General features: G+C 41.7%; 1 protein-coding gene across 1 annotated transcript in view; it reads right to left on the reverse strand.

Moving 5' to 3' along the window:
* Positions 1-6,317: 6,317 nt before the first annotated feature.
* The window catches only part of CDKL5 (cyclin dependent kinase like 5), a 73,884-nt gene continuing 65,826 nt past the window's right edge, over positions 6,318-14,375 (reverse strand). The window contains exons 15-16 of the mRNA XM_007958384.1: positions 9,957-10,076; positions 6,318-6,704 (exon numbers count right to left, since the gene is read on the reverse strand). Coding sequence (XP_007956575.1) covers positions 6,318-6,704; positions 9,957-10,076 — 507 coding nt within the window. The remainder of the gene's footprint in view (positions 6,705-9,956; positions 10,077-14,375) is intronic.

The following is a 14,375-nucleotide window of genomic DNA, read 5'->3' on the forward strand; positions in this document are numbered from 1 at the left end:
GGATTCAAAAATTAAAAAGATTAACACATCACACCCTTGCCACAGTAAAAAGTATGGAATTATCATTTGTACTATGGATTATAAAGTCTGTGCAATTAAGAATTTCCAGTGATTCTTCACCACCACCAACAAATTTGGATGCCACATCATTCTGGCTTCTCCCTACTTTTGTTGTCAAGCATGAACAGGGTCTTGATGCCCCTGTCCTCTATATCCCCAGACACTCCCTTCAAACCTACCAGAGATTGAAGAAGCTCTGAATAATCTTCTAAGTATATACAGAGTAACTACCTGAATTCAAAATGGCACAAAGCAATTCTTGGAGATAGGAATGTGGGGCAACTACTTTGTTTGGTTTAATGGTTTCTGTCATCAATCCATATTTACAGTGAGAATTTACTTCTTTCAATCAGAGCATCACCCCTCCAGCCTGACTCAATCAGTGACCAAAGAGGAAACAAGGAGAGGGAACCAGACTGAGGTGACTATCATCAACTGTGTATCTTTAATGAAAACTGATTTTATGCAAGCTTTGCTTTCCACTTTGGAAAAACTCCAAGCTGTTGAGGAGAACGTGAAAGTTCTCCAGGAAGAAAAGCATCCTTTTCTTTTTTTCCTGAAATTCCGGATGCTTTGTAACTGGCGCTTTTGACAATTCTGGCAATAAACACCTTCATCCCACAAGAGGGACAAAAGTCAAGGCATCTACCTTTTCTATTCCTGGGTTTCTTCTGATTAGACCTGAAGCAGGGCACTAGGACAAGCTTGTCTACTCCTGAAATGATTCAGATCAGTCTTCAGGAAGAGTAAAAAACAGACCAAAGACAGTCCTGAGGAATTCTTAGCAGTCTGTCAAACAGAGGGGATGGGAGGAACAGATAAGGCCTCTTTCTCCCTGACACTCTGTGTTGGAAGAGTAGCAAACAAGGCAACTTCTAATCTGCATACAACATGGAGACCGATTATAAGATTCCAAAGGAGGGTCAAAAGGAGACCCAAGGATCCAATGGGGTTCAGAGAGCTTAACCTTTTGGGTAATAAAGGGCCTCTGAAGTGAAAGCAGAACTGCCTTAGTTCTGCAGGCCCTAGAAGTCCAACGTGCTGACTAGTACAAATTTTTTCTGGCAAAACAAAAGACATTTTACTCCTCAAATTTGGGAGTAAATAGTTAATGAATGAGAATACAAGGCAGGTCGTGATCATATTTAATAGCCTATATTAAACACAGAGAAAGGTGCGTCAGTGCCTGGAGAGAAGAAAGGTGGAATTAGGACCAGGCCTCACACTCATGAACTAACAAAGCACTATGGGTAAGGAATACTCACGTAGTAACTAGGTTAGCACAAAAGTCTACTATCTTTTATAGTACATTCAATTTAAAAAAAAAGAAAGAAAGAAAGAAGAAGAAGAAAAAGAAAGAATGGGAAGCAGGCCCAGAGTTTCCTAGCCGCCTTACTTCTACCACACTATGTGTGGACACTGAGATGAAGGACTCATCCTTCCTGGCTTCATTTTTCCTGCATTTACTCATGGTTTCCAAGACTGAACTGTTAACCTGCTGGGTCAGATTTTCCATGGCCCAGCTGGTCAAGAAGCAAAAAGAAGAAATTGATTATAATCATTTAAGTTTTTGTTCGTTTGTTTTTGTTTTTAAAGTTGGCCTTTCAAGTGTCTGAGAAGAAGTTCTTGTGAAATTCTGGCCCTGGAGATTTATGACAGAACACTTAACACTTTTGTATTGTCTTTTCTGCAGGCCCTTTTAAAGAAGGCAGAATTTTTTAAGCCACAAAGAAGTCTTCTTTGCCAACACACTTTGTTAGTGGTGAACTGAAGGAGGCAAGGAGATTTTCCCATCTGCTCTGACTTGGTTCCGTGTATTATACCAGATTCCTGGTTCACAAAAGTCTGAGTCTGTGGACCTTAGTACCCACACGGATCTCAACATCCCACTATAATGCAGGAGATAACGGCCTTCTAGATGTAAAAGCAGTGCTTTCCAGAAAACACGTTTTGACCAGGAGAGAACAGGCAGATTTATCAAGTCGCAGCTGAGCTCCAGGAACAAACCACAACTGGCCTTGCTGGGTGGATCTGTCACCACCAGGACCCAGGTGAGCAGAAAAGGATAGATCCTTCTACATATTTAAAAAGTAATTCTCTGGCCTTGAAAAAAGTGGTACACGTGTGAGTCACTCTCAAGACATGGCTAGAAGAAAAGAAATGGCTTTTTTTTCCTTATTTACTCTAAACACTAGTTAAAGAAGTGAGGATACTATGACAGTAACTAAGAGGTGCTGGGAAGGGAAAATGGGGTAGCATTTCCTAGTGTAGTCCACTAATTTTCAGGTTAGGAACATGCTAAACTGGCTAACTCTACAACCACAACATACTTTATAATACATGACGTGACTAGAAACTAACCAGCATAGCTCTGAGCTTAGAATTAAAGTACAAGTGCATATGGTGAATCTTAAAGCATGTTTTAAAACAGATTTACCCAAAGCAGACAGCACAAATACTCCTATAACAGCCACATCACAACCACCAATAAAGGGATTTTTGCTTCTAATCGGTTTGCCATATGCCAATATTTGAAAAGAGCTATTAAATGACTTGACTAAAAAACAAAGACATTTTCTTTCTGGAGACACAGCTAAAAGCCATGGGTGCCTTTGAGCAGTTGGTAAAAACCATGGCCAATCTGCCAGGCTGTTGCTTGCTTCTAAATATAAACTTCATGGCTCTATGAAGGATATTCTAAGGACGCTGACCTAGCATTAAAATTCTCAAACGCCTATAAAGTAACTCTGGTCTCCTCCCAAGGGATGTACCTTTTAGCAGGCCTAAGAGCATGAAAACTAACAACAGGATTCCAGAATAGTGGTAGAAGAGTCTGTAAGAGGATGCGATGTTGAAGAATTCCTACCTGTAGTTCTGTAGGCTGGAAAGAACAAGGACACAGCCCAGCTCTGCAGACTGTTGGGCTTGGAATACGGTTAGCCAATTTCTCAACTACAGCACCACTGGCATTCGCACGGCCCGTTCTCTGTGGTGGGGGCTGTCTTGTGCACTGAAGCATGTTTAGCAGCGTTCCTAGCCTCTCTCTGCTGCATGCCAGTAGTGCCTCCCCCCAACAGCTGTGACAACCAAAAACGTCTCCAGACACTGCCAGATGCCCCCTGAGGGTCAAGACCACCTCCTGGCTGATGACCACTGCTGTGGAAACAGCTCACTTGAGCCCCTTAGCACGGAGCACTCCTTTTTGGTCTTGGGCTCTGGAAACGGGCTTAACTTCAGATCAAGACCAAACAAGGTTAAGTTCATTTAGAACTTCCGAAAAGGAAAATGAGGACGGTGGTGAAGTAGAAGTAGAAAAGTAGTGAAGCAGAGTTTCTTTTCAAAAGGAGAGCAGTGATACACTCAAAACAAGTCACTCGTAAGCCTTTATTCCACCTTTTTATCCTTTAGGAAGTGTGGGCAGATAAGAGAACATGGATGTCTGTCATCCCCCTTTCCTAAAGAAAATGCAGACTTTCATGACTTTAAATCAAGTCCTTATAATCACCGATGACATATTTGTAAGGTTGATAATCTATCACCCAGAGGGAAACAACGTTAGAAGCTAAGAGCGGGTCTGTTTGAGCTGAGAGAAAGCGTTATCATTTCCCTCTGTGAGTGGGAAGAGCATTGCATGTCAGAATACAGACTGTAGCTCACTCTCAGCTTACTGAGGGTCAACGGAAAGTCAGAATGGAGAACAGCTGAGAAGAGGATGAAAGTGCTACCTCAAAAACACGAGTTGAAAACGCTGTAGATATTTTCTGGCTCAAATCTGGGAATGTACGAAAAGTATGCATTGCCTCTTCATCAGTTAAGTTTACTTTGCTTTAGGTAGAAGGCAATAATTATTCCAGCCCTTCTTTGAAGAACCATCGCTGATATAAATGTTCTGCAAACATCTGAGATCCCAGTGTTAGCAAGAGTGAAAACATGGGAAACCAGCCCCTAGGTGACAACGTGCCGTGAGTGCCACAGCGCGGCAATGTGATCACGCAGTTCCTAGACACACAGCACAGTGAGAAGTCTTTCGAGAGAAAAAATGCAGTTTCTGGTTTGCCAGGGGAAATACAGAGTACAGATCTGGTAGGAAACACAAGCGTTAAACATACACCCTTTCAGAGTCATAGGTGTCCAGGCAGAACTGCTGGGGGTCTAACAGAGCAGCTGCCTGGGAAAAGCCAGAATTCAGAGCTACTCAAATGTACTGAACTGGTGGAAAGAAATAGGTATCAAAACTAAAGAGCATGCAAAACTACTGATTTTGAATCAAATTATTTCAATGATAGTACCCAGTTGAGTTTCGTTTTAGTGCCTATTACACTTCTTAAAATGAAATAAAAAGCACCTTAAAATGACCTCTCTATATAATTGATACACATCATTATAGTATTTATATAAAAATACAATATGCACACAATTTAAGCATCAAAGAAACTAAGACTTTTTTGTTTATAATCGTCATACTATCAGAGCTATGAGTCTCAAAATCTCAGGGGAGGGAAAACCAGAAATAGGAACAGTAACTCAGCACATTTCAAAGATGGCTGACACTCAGAATTCTGGGACAAGTAATAAATATTGAGAACTTATCTCTTAAGGGGTGGGAAGGGCCTTTGAAAGTATTATTGCTAAGGGACTACTTCCCAAAATCGAATACTATTGATAGATGATGGTGCTAAGGTGTTTCTGTCAAGGATGGCAGGGGCACATGGGTACAAAGCTTGTTGGCCAAAGGCCTTGATGATACTTGGGAGTCACTTGGGAATTGAAAGAGATGAAAGGTGGGAAAGATAAGTACTGCTTTGATGATATATAGAGAGAGTATATGCACAGGAACCTTGTTATAAGTGGACAGTCCCAGGAAGAAAAAGATAGATATACAATTTTCTCTACATCTGGAATTGCTTCAGGAGCCTTTTAAATATATTGGAAACAACAATAACAAAGAAAGCATTTAAAAATATAAATGCCACCCATGTATCGCACATCCCACCGACCAAGAGTCTCCTGTACGGTGGACAGTAGTCAGAAGCACAGAACCGGTTTGCACAATCGGCAGACAGGTGCCCCTACCACCCTCACAGCTGGGAACATTCACTGGCAAATCTTTGGTCTACACTCTTCACTAATGCTAAGTGGAAGAGCACACTCTCTCCACAAAGGCCCACGAGTAATGCCCATCTAGTCTCTCCTCACATGCAATTAATGTCCCCTGACCCGGGCTAACCTTGTGAGGATGGAAATGAGGCCCTGCTGTTGTTCCCACCAGCCTATCCTACCTTTCTTCTCCTGCAGGTTTTGAAGTAGATGCTGTACTTCGCCTCTTATCAAGATCGGGTCTACAGGGCTACTGACGAGGCCTAAGAGTTGAGCAAGGTTCATACTGTTACAGTCACATGTAGCCACAATTCAACTCCCTTTATTAGAAGTAGAATACTCACTTCATATCACAAATGTATAAAAATATGGCAGATAGTGTCATAACGATACTTTCTTTAAATGAATATATTTATAAAACAGACATATATTTACCATATATATATATATATATATATATATTTATATGTAGAATAAAATACTCCTGATGCAATATATAAATGTTACTGTTTAGTTTTTATAGAAACTACTGTAGCTGTCCCACTGCTTCACAATGTTCCAAACAGCTCAAAATAACTTTACATTAGAACATAAAAGGTATGATTATAACAGTACAATATTAATTAATTATAAATAAATGTTACAAATCCTATCAAATATGGAAGTTTAGAAAACAATTTAAGACATACAGTTCATCTCCTAACCCTTCCAAGGGATACCGTTGGATTACAATAAACCACACATGTCGCCCAGGCAGAACAGAGTATGTGGTAAGGGCATCGGCTGAGACACAAAGTTTTCTATCCCTTGCAGTGCCAGGACACGCCCTAGCTTTCCCAAGTTCAACAGAGATTGCACTACAGCTGGAATGTAAGGGGGAGAAACTGGCAAGAATTCCTTCTTCCTCAATGGCACACTGTAGCCACTCTCACACAAGACCCGAGGGGCTGGCAGTCCCGAAGTGACTTCGTGGCTCTAAGATCCCTGACTAGCGTTAGCGGCCGTCATGAGCCAGACGGCCCCACACATACAATATTGCACACACCTTCATAAAGCTGCAAATACTGGCTGACCATCCTGGCACAGCCCATTCCCCACCCCACCCTAGCCCTCTCCCCTCCCAACTGACTTGCCCCACCCCAACCCACCCCAAGCACAAATTACAAGGCTGTCTCTTTTAAATCATTCAGGTTTGGCATACGGGATCGATTTGTTCTGTTATAAGGGTGCCCGTTTGGCCCACTCTTGGCACCTAGCTGTTCAGAGTAGGAAGGCCCCTCTGTGGCACTCCTGGTCACAGAGGACACATGCCAACCAGGGTCCATCTGACCTGGCAGCTGGAGGGCTGGTCTGCCCTTTGGTGTGGGCTCCTGCCGGATGTTGCTGCTCCCACTTGAGGCCTGGCCCATGGGGTGAATCCGAATTTCAGAGTAGGAATTTTTGGCTTGTTGAGTTGTTAAGGGCTGAAAGCGAGGATCCGAAGGAGCCGGGTGATTTGAGGCTGAGGAGAGATGTAACAGCTTGCGCAGTGATTTTAACGGCTGGCTCTGAAAGAAGGGAAGAGAATGCATGGAGGATTTATAGAGAGTAGACCATGAGGCTGGGAGGAAATGGAGCTCGGATCTGAGATGATGGCACGTAGCCAGGGAGGGAAGGCATGTGGGACGAGCGGTGCAAAAGCCCAGCTCTATCTGCCCTTTGGATTATACCTTTTTTTTCTTTTCCCCAAACAAGACAGAAGTTCTTTGCTAGAGAAGCACTCTTGAGCTGCCCTGAGGTTCCTTCTGCCTGCCCTGTCCTGTCTCTACCACGGGCTCTCCCGCTCCAGCCCAGCCCGTTCACATTCTAAGCAGCAGGAAGAGAAAGAGCAAAGGAAGGGATGGCTAGGCCTTGCTCTTTGGAGAAGACCACCCCAAAGCTCCACATGATGCTTCCACTTATACTTCAATTACCGAACTTATCATATGACCCCATCTAGCTGTAAGAGAAGCTGAAAAAAAAGAGTAATGTTTTAGATGAATAAGCTAAAAACTGTCTATCCTTTTGCCCTTGGCGTCCCTGGTGGTCCAAATGGTTAATGCGCTGGGCTGCTAAGCAAAAGGTTGGACCTTTGAGTCCACCCGGAGCCGACTCAGAAGAAGTCCTGGCAATCTACTTCTGAAACCTTAGCCACTGAAAATCGCATACAGAGAAGCGCTCTGACACACACAGAGGCTGCCGTGAGTTGAGGCTAACTTGAGGACAACTGTTGGTATTTGTTCCCATCTCCCCAGTTTTCCCTTTCCTTTGACATTGCAAAATCTGAATGCCCCCTTTCTGCACTTTTACTTTCTGGGAGAAGGAGGTACAGTTTAGGCATTAAAACTACAAAAAAAAAAAAAAAAAAAAAAAAAAGAAAAAAAAAAAAAAACCCAAACTCAATGCCATGGAGTCGATGCCCCCTCACAGTGATCCTTCAGGACAGAGTAGAACTGCCTCACAAGGTTTTCAAGGCCATACATCTTTACAGAAGCAGACTGCCTCGTCTTTCTGTCATGGATTGAGGCTTTGAACTGCTGACCTCTTTGTTAGCAGCCAAATGCTTTAACCACTATGCCACCACAGCTCCTCTTTAAAAATACAAAGCAAAGAAAAACATGCAGAAAATCCACTGAATTAAAAATATAATTCACCATAGGAGGTCTTCAATTGCTGAAAGAGGAAGCCAGCTCCCTGCCTGGCTGCTGTGCAGCTGCTAGCCACATACCCTATAGGCGCTGCAATGGGGAGAGAGGTCTGATCTTCAAGGCAGAAGGCAGGGTCCTGGAAGCAGCTCTGCCCCTCACTGGCCAATGAGTCCAAGCAGGTTTGGAACCTCAGGCTTCTCATCGGTTAAAGGTGGCTCACTCCCTGCTCCTCTGTCTGGGGCACTCTGACCTTCAGGATGCTCACCATGCTCTGGGACACAAATGAGCACTCTGGCTGCACCTCAGCCTCAGGCACTTGGGCTGCCAACCTTCAGAGCACCGCTCCACCGAGCATCACAGTACAAGGGACATGCACTTAAGGGCTAAGCAAAGTTGTAAGAAAATCTGAAAGATCTCGAGGAACACTGCATATTTGAAGGAACAGGGCCTTGAAATCCAAAGTTGACGTTTTCAGAATTGACCCAACCAGAAATCAACCCTGGAGAAGTATCCTCCATCACAAGTCCAGTCTTTCCAAGAAAGCTTTGTGGTCCCCACAGGAGGTACTCTGGTACACTGCACACTCTGTAAGTGTTCCAAAATGGGGGGGGTGTATTAACTAGTATGGTAGTGGAATGAGACCCTCAGTGATTTGTAACCCTGACCACACGTACCTATCAAGCAATTACCAAGGTCTGGTCTGGATTGTGCCAGAGATACAAAGGTGCCTAAAAAGAGCTTCTTGGCAAAAGAAGTGGTTTCTCACAGAAGGGTCTAAAGCCCCACATTCTGGTTTGTTTTTAAAACTGGAAGTAGAATACCGGGCCCTCACTCAGAGTCTTGGGCTTTCAGTTTGGATACACAGCCAATAAATCTGTCTGCATGGTTCTCTACCCCACCCCCAAGCCTATATGATGTTTGAAGCGGAAAATATCAATGGTTAGGGACACAGAACCACAATTTGGAGATCCCCTGTCAGGAGCTCTAAGTAGCAGCTTATCATTTAAGAACGTACACACAACTATAAAAAGCAGACCTCCTCCTCCAATCACAGAAATCTGTGATCATTTATGGGTGCACGTAACCCCACTGCCTCAAAAGCTCCCCAGGGTATCTGAAAGGATAGCCAGGGATAATCAATTTATAAAACACGGAATATGGTTAAAAATATGAGTTAGATTATGTTAGTATGCTCATTGTGGGATACCGAATGGATATACTATTGGAGCATTTGTAATCAAAATAGCTATTTATTTAAAGGAGAGAAACGTCAGTTAATCTGAAAAATTTCCTGATTCGGTTTCTGCTTATTCTCCCATTAAAGACAGATAAATATGATTAATGCAATACCTGTCTACCATACAGTTGCTAACATAGCTGTTTACCTCTTTTCCATCTGAAATAGTATGGATTCCCAAAGTTTCAGTATTCTTTCAAGAAAACTCATCACATCTGTCTTTCAAGGCCTAATTCATATGCTACGACCTTAAGCAAAACCTCAATCTTCCCATCATCTTCTCTCGTCCTCTCCTTTTATGTCATGTGTCACTATTTACCATGAATTATGGTTATTTATGGGTCCTCTCTCTCTCCCCCTCCCTCCCCTAGGCCAGAGAGTATGTGTAGGCTGGGATTATGTTTTATTAATCCTCCCCAATCCTCTATCTGCCCAACCTCATACCTATGGGACAGCTAATGGAGGCTCACTATGGCCCAGGAGGACATGGGTCACTAAAGGTGAGAGTCATCCTAACTCCCAAGGTGCATCTGGCTGTTAGTCAGGGGACATTCTGGAAGCCTCTCTGCCTTGGCGTAACATCAAACAACCCGGAAACCAAATCTGTTGCCATCAGGCCGGTTCCGACTCCTGGCAACCACATGTGATGGTGTAGAACTGCTCCACAGGGCGTCCGTGGCTGTGACCTTCACAGAAGCTTTTCTTCCATGGTGCCACGGCATGCGTTCGAATTACCAATCTTCAGCTGCCGGGCACAAACCATTTGCGCTACCCAGGGACCTTTGTTATAACATTAAGGGGCTAAATTTTGTCAACCCTGTGCCCCAGCCCATCCCCCTAACGTGAGATAGACAGTGTAGAGTCTGACGTTCTAGGGATGACACAGCTTCACTCACTTGGGTCTGCAAGTCTGGGATCTTCTCAGGACGCCACTCCTTTGGTCTGCTGCTCGGGGTGCTAGCAGAGTGAATGGCTTTCTGTAATGTCAGAAGATCTGGGCCGTCAGAATTGGGCACCTAGAACAGAATACGGCCAAGGATTCAAAAATGCACACTGATCAGCCTCATTAGGATATGCACCCACACCAAGAGGAAAACAAACCCCACAGCAAATCAAACAAAACCCAAACTCAACCAAAATAAAGAAATAAAAAAAGGACCCGCTACAAAAGGAAACCAGAACTCTCCCAATGTTCACAATGCAAGTGATGCCAGTTAAATTCTGCTGCCCTCTTAATAATTTTCCCTGCATTAGGAAAAATTGGCAGACGTCATGCAGCTTTGTTAAAACCTCAACCCTTCAAGCATTCCCATGCTGTTAGTTTTAGTTGCTGTAAGAGAGAGCAGTTAGAGCGGGCTGTACCAGAAACTGCTGTCGTATCCTCATTCCGTATTGCAGTTAGGTTATGAACCAGTTCAATAAAACAAAAACTAGATCTTGATGGGAAAATGATCCACACACTGCATTTAGTCGTGTCAAAGAAGTCTAGTAAGCTTTCAAGGGGAGCAAAGTGGGAAAGTGTGGTTTGAATCATATTCCCAAAACACTGCCCAGGCAATCTGGGTCTAGCATTATGCACTATGAAAATGTTGGAAATTTGTGCTATTTGGCTATTCACCAATTTTGGTGAACATAGGAGAGTAATTACAAGAGAGTAATGCCAAATGCCAAGCAAAGGCCCTGGCTTAACCGAAATCAGCAAAAGCTAGAGCCAGGCAAGGAAAGACCAAATCCCCAACTAACAGAAGCTGCTTTTTCATGGAGCCTGCTAGCTCACTCAATTTGGTCAATTCAACTTGGTTTCAAAGAAGCAAACTGCAAACCAAGTGTTAAACTTTGTGAGCCAAATGAAAGGACATCTATTAATTATAAATGTTAATCTAATTCTTTATAGGAAATAAGGGATTTTATGATATCTGGCAACAATTGGCTAATCCTACAATCCAAACCAGTCTTTCACTAGTTTCTTTGTTCAATAGCCTTTATGCTTTGTCTTCTTTAACCGATTCAGAAAATCCAGAATGGCAAGGAATTTCTATCTGAGTGAATTTATGGAACTGGCTCAGGTACTTAACTCGCATAAAGAGAATATGACCCCATGAAAATAAAAGACATGCTGTTGTCATCAGTAAAACAAGTTTACTGGAGCAGTTTTCAGGGCTGCCATACGTAAAAACGGGTACCATGGGCGGAGTGACTACAGGAAGCTTTTTCAAAGAAGAACTATGCTTTAAATGATTCTTTGAATTAAAAAGAGGAAAGAGGGATTTCTTGATGCTTGGATTCTCCCCGTTGGTGGAATCTGTCTGCAATATAAGATACAAATAAACTAATTGCCAAAAAAAAAAAAAGTGCTTTTATTGAAACGACCAGCCCTCAGAAGCCCTCAAATTGTTAATTATTAACAGTCACAGAAAGAATCTCTACGTTGTGCTTCTAGACAGGTCCTGTGTCATCTCTCACCTGGACATACAGATGCCAATAACGTAAAGTCAAGACATGCACAAACTTCTAAGTACATAAAGAATATGTAGTCATGGTCAATACCTACAGAAACAGTGTCTTGAGACCTATAGGCATCTATTCACATTACGCTTATAAACCATTTAAAGATTTATTGATTTGTTAACAGAAATATGATTATTTTAAAGAGCTGTATCTAAAGAGCTATTGATGAACTTCAATCTTTCCTAATTGCTCAAGAGGACTTTAGCAACTAAAAAATCTATCATGTACTTTTCCTATTAGGAACAACAACAACAACAACAACAACAAAACGCTTATGAGCATTGTCAACTCTTGAGCCAGAAAATATCACTTGGAAGAGGAATATCACTGTTACAGGATCCTAGTGTTGAGTAACAAGCCTTGTTCTACACTGTTAGAAATATTTACACAATGGAAAATAGCTGGCACAATTCAGAATACTGGTTTTCAAAGTGAAGAAACAAGTTCATTCTTTAAATCATTACCAGTTGAGATACTAACTAGGATACGATTACAAAGTTGGCAAAGGCACCATACGCTCTGAGGGTTTATGTAACTCTTTGGATATGTAACTGAAGCCAGAATTCCCAAAGCAGCTTCCAGATTTGCTTGAGTCAAGCCAGGCACCTTTACAATACAGAATAATCTTTTGGCACCTCTTTCCCCCATCTAGACTGTATATGAAGGTATCCAGATAGTCTTTTATGACTGCGTGAATAAAGACACTAAAGTAAAATATCCCATAATTTTCCTGTTCCAATGACAGCACTGCTAAAGAGGCCAGAAGAGAACATGCAGGAATAAGCGGCCAGAGGCTCGCCACAGAGGTGGGCCGATGGCACGGACTGAGCCTGAAGAGGTACTCAGGAGAACCCAGTTCTAGTTTTCCCAAGTGACTATGTGACTTCGAGCAGATCACAACTGGCCTGGGCTCAGTTCCTAAGTTAGTGAAATCAAGGGGTTAGACTAGATTTAAGATCCGTCTAGGATTTAAAATTACATGCTTCTCTATGTGCCGTAGGCATCAAATTTTACTTTCTTTGAATCTTATGCAAAGGCCACAAGGCCTTAATCTTCCAATGCTCTTTTTCTTAGTTTCCTTTTGCTGAATTCTAGAAAATGAAGAACAAAGTCATTTTAATTATATTTAAATGCTCAAAGATGGCTGAATTAACTCAATGCTAGGCTTAGGAGCCTGAGGCCGGCATGCTAGGCAGGGTGTTCTTTGTAAATCTTACCCTAGACACCAAGGCCCTTAATTTTTTTTTTTCCTTTTAATTCAAAAATGCAGAGGTATAAACACATTTTGCTTTGGAAGGCCTAAGCCATTATGGTCTGTACAGAGATATTTTGTGATTAACTTACATATCAAAACCAAACCTTAAGGAAACCTAAAACAAATAAGTTCAAGTGGAAAGGATGTTACCCATTGCCATGGAGTCAATTTTGACATGGCGACCCTCTTGGACAGAGGAGAACTGCCCTATAGGGTTTCTAAGGCTGTACATCTTTACTAAAGCAGACTGCCACATCTTTCTCCCATAGAGTGGCTGGTGGACTTGAACCACCAACCTTTAGGTTAGCAAACAAGTACTTCAACTACTGCAATCACCAGGGCTCCTTAAAGGGAGTTTAATATGGTCGAATTCCAGACAGCATGAGAAGAAGAGTTAATACGGCAAAAACAACTTAATCTCTCTTTCCAAACACCTAAAATTTGGACTAGATCCTGAGTAATAAAGCCAATCAAGTACACAGTCTACTTATGCCCTAGTGCACCAGGTACATTAGGTTTAACATTGGAATAAGGTAGACACACAGCAAAGGCTAAATCTAGCTATAAAACACCATCAATTCCTTGATTCTTTCTACTTTCTATCATTTCATCCCCTCACAGTGACTGTAGACCTATCTGTTGTTAGGGACAAAATCGAAACCTTGAAATAAAAATAACAGTGGTCAGGAGAAGGTAGCCTAAGTTTAACATTCATAAAAGATTATTATGTTCCACAGACAATGATAAAAGTTTTATTTTATTAGCACTTGAAATATTCTAAACTTTGCTAGTTAATTCAGATATACTTCATTCATCTTGTCTAACTAATAAACGTAATATTTGACTGACTGGTAATTTGTGTGGACATTCTACTTTAAGTGGGCTTTGCTTTAAAGATATAGGCAGGCTTCTTTTTTTTAATAAAGAATTTCAGAAATATTATGCAGCCATTAAAATGAAGATAATAAAGTTTGTATAGTAATATACAATATATTTATATAGAGATAGGCACACTGTTAAAAGCCAGAATACAAAATTGTATTAGGAATGAAGATTATTATGAAAGACAAACTGAAAAACCAACTTCTTTCCACAAATACATGCAGAGTTGAAAAAGCCAGAGAAAATATAGCAAAATCCTAATACTGGTTGTGGTAGCGTGGTAACATCAGAAATGATCTTTTTCTTTTTCTCAATCTATTCTGTAATGAACTCCTATTTCTTTCATAGTGAAATAAATTTAACAAAGCAAGCAAGTAAAAGAATAATCTAGAATAGGCTTTGTTAATATTTCTAGAACACTTGTGAGATAAAAATCCTTACTTAGGGTTATTATATACCGTGTTACCATAATCTGTCTCCTCTTTACTTACCATGGAGCCATCATCCTAGAATATCACAATGGAGAGGACTCAGAAACACTGAGTTTGTCTCTACTCATTTTAGAGATGAAATCAATGAAGTGCATCCCTACAGGCCATTTTGATTATGCCTTTTTCTTTTTCAAATAAATGAGAGTAAATCAGGTCTGACGTAAAACTAGAAAGACAAA

The sequence above is a fragment of the Orycteropus afer genome, unplaced genomic scaffold (assembly GCF_000298275.1).
Source record: "Orycteropus afer afer isolate SDZICR_OR568_19922 unplaced genomic scaffold, OryAfe1.0 scaffold00949, whole genome shotgun sequence".
Lineage (NCBI taxonomy): Eukaryota > Metazoa > Chordata > Mammalia > Tubulidentata > Orycteropodidae > Orycteropus > Orycteropus afer.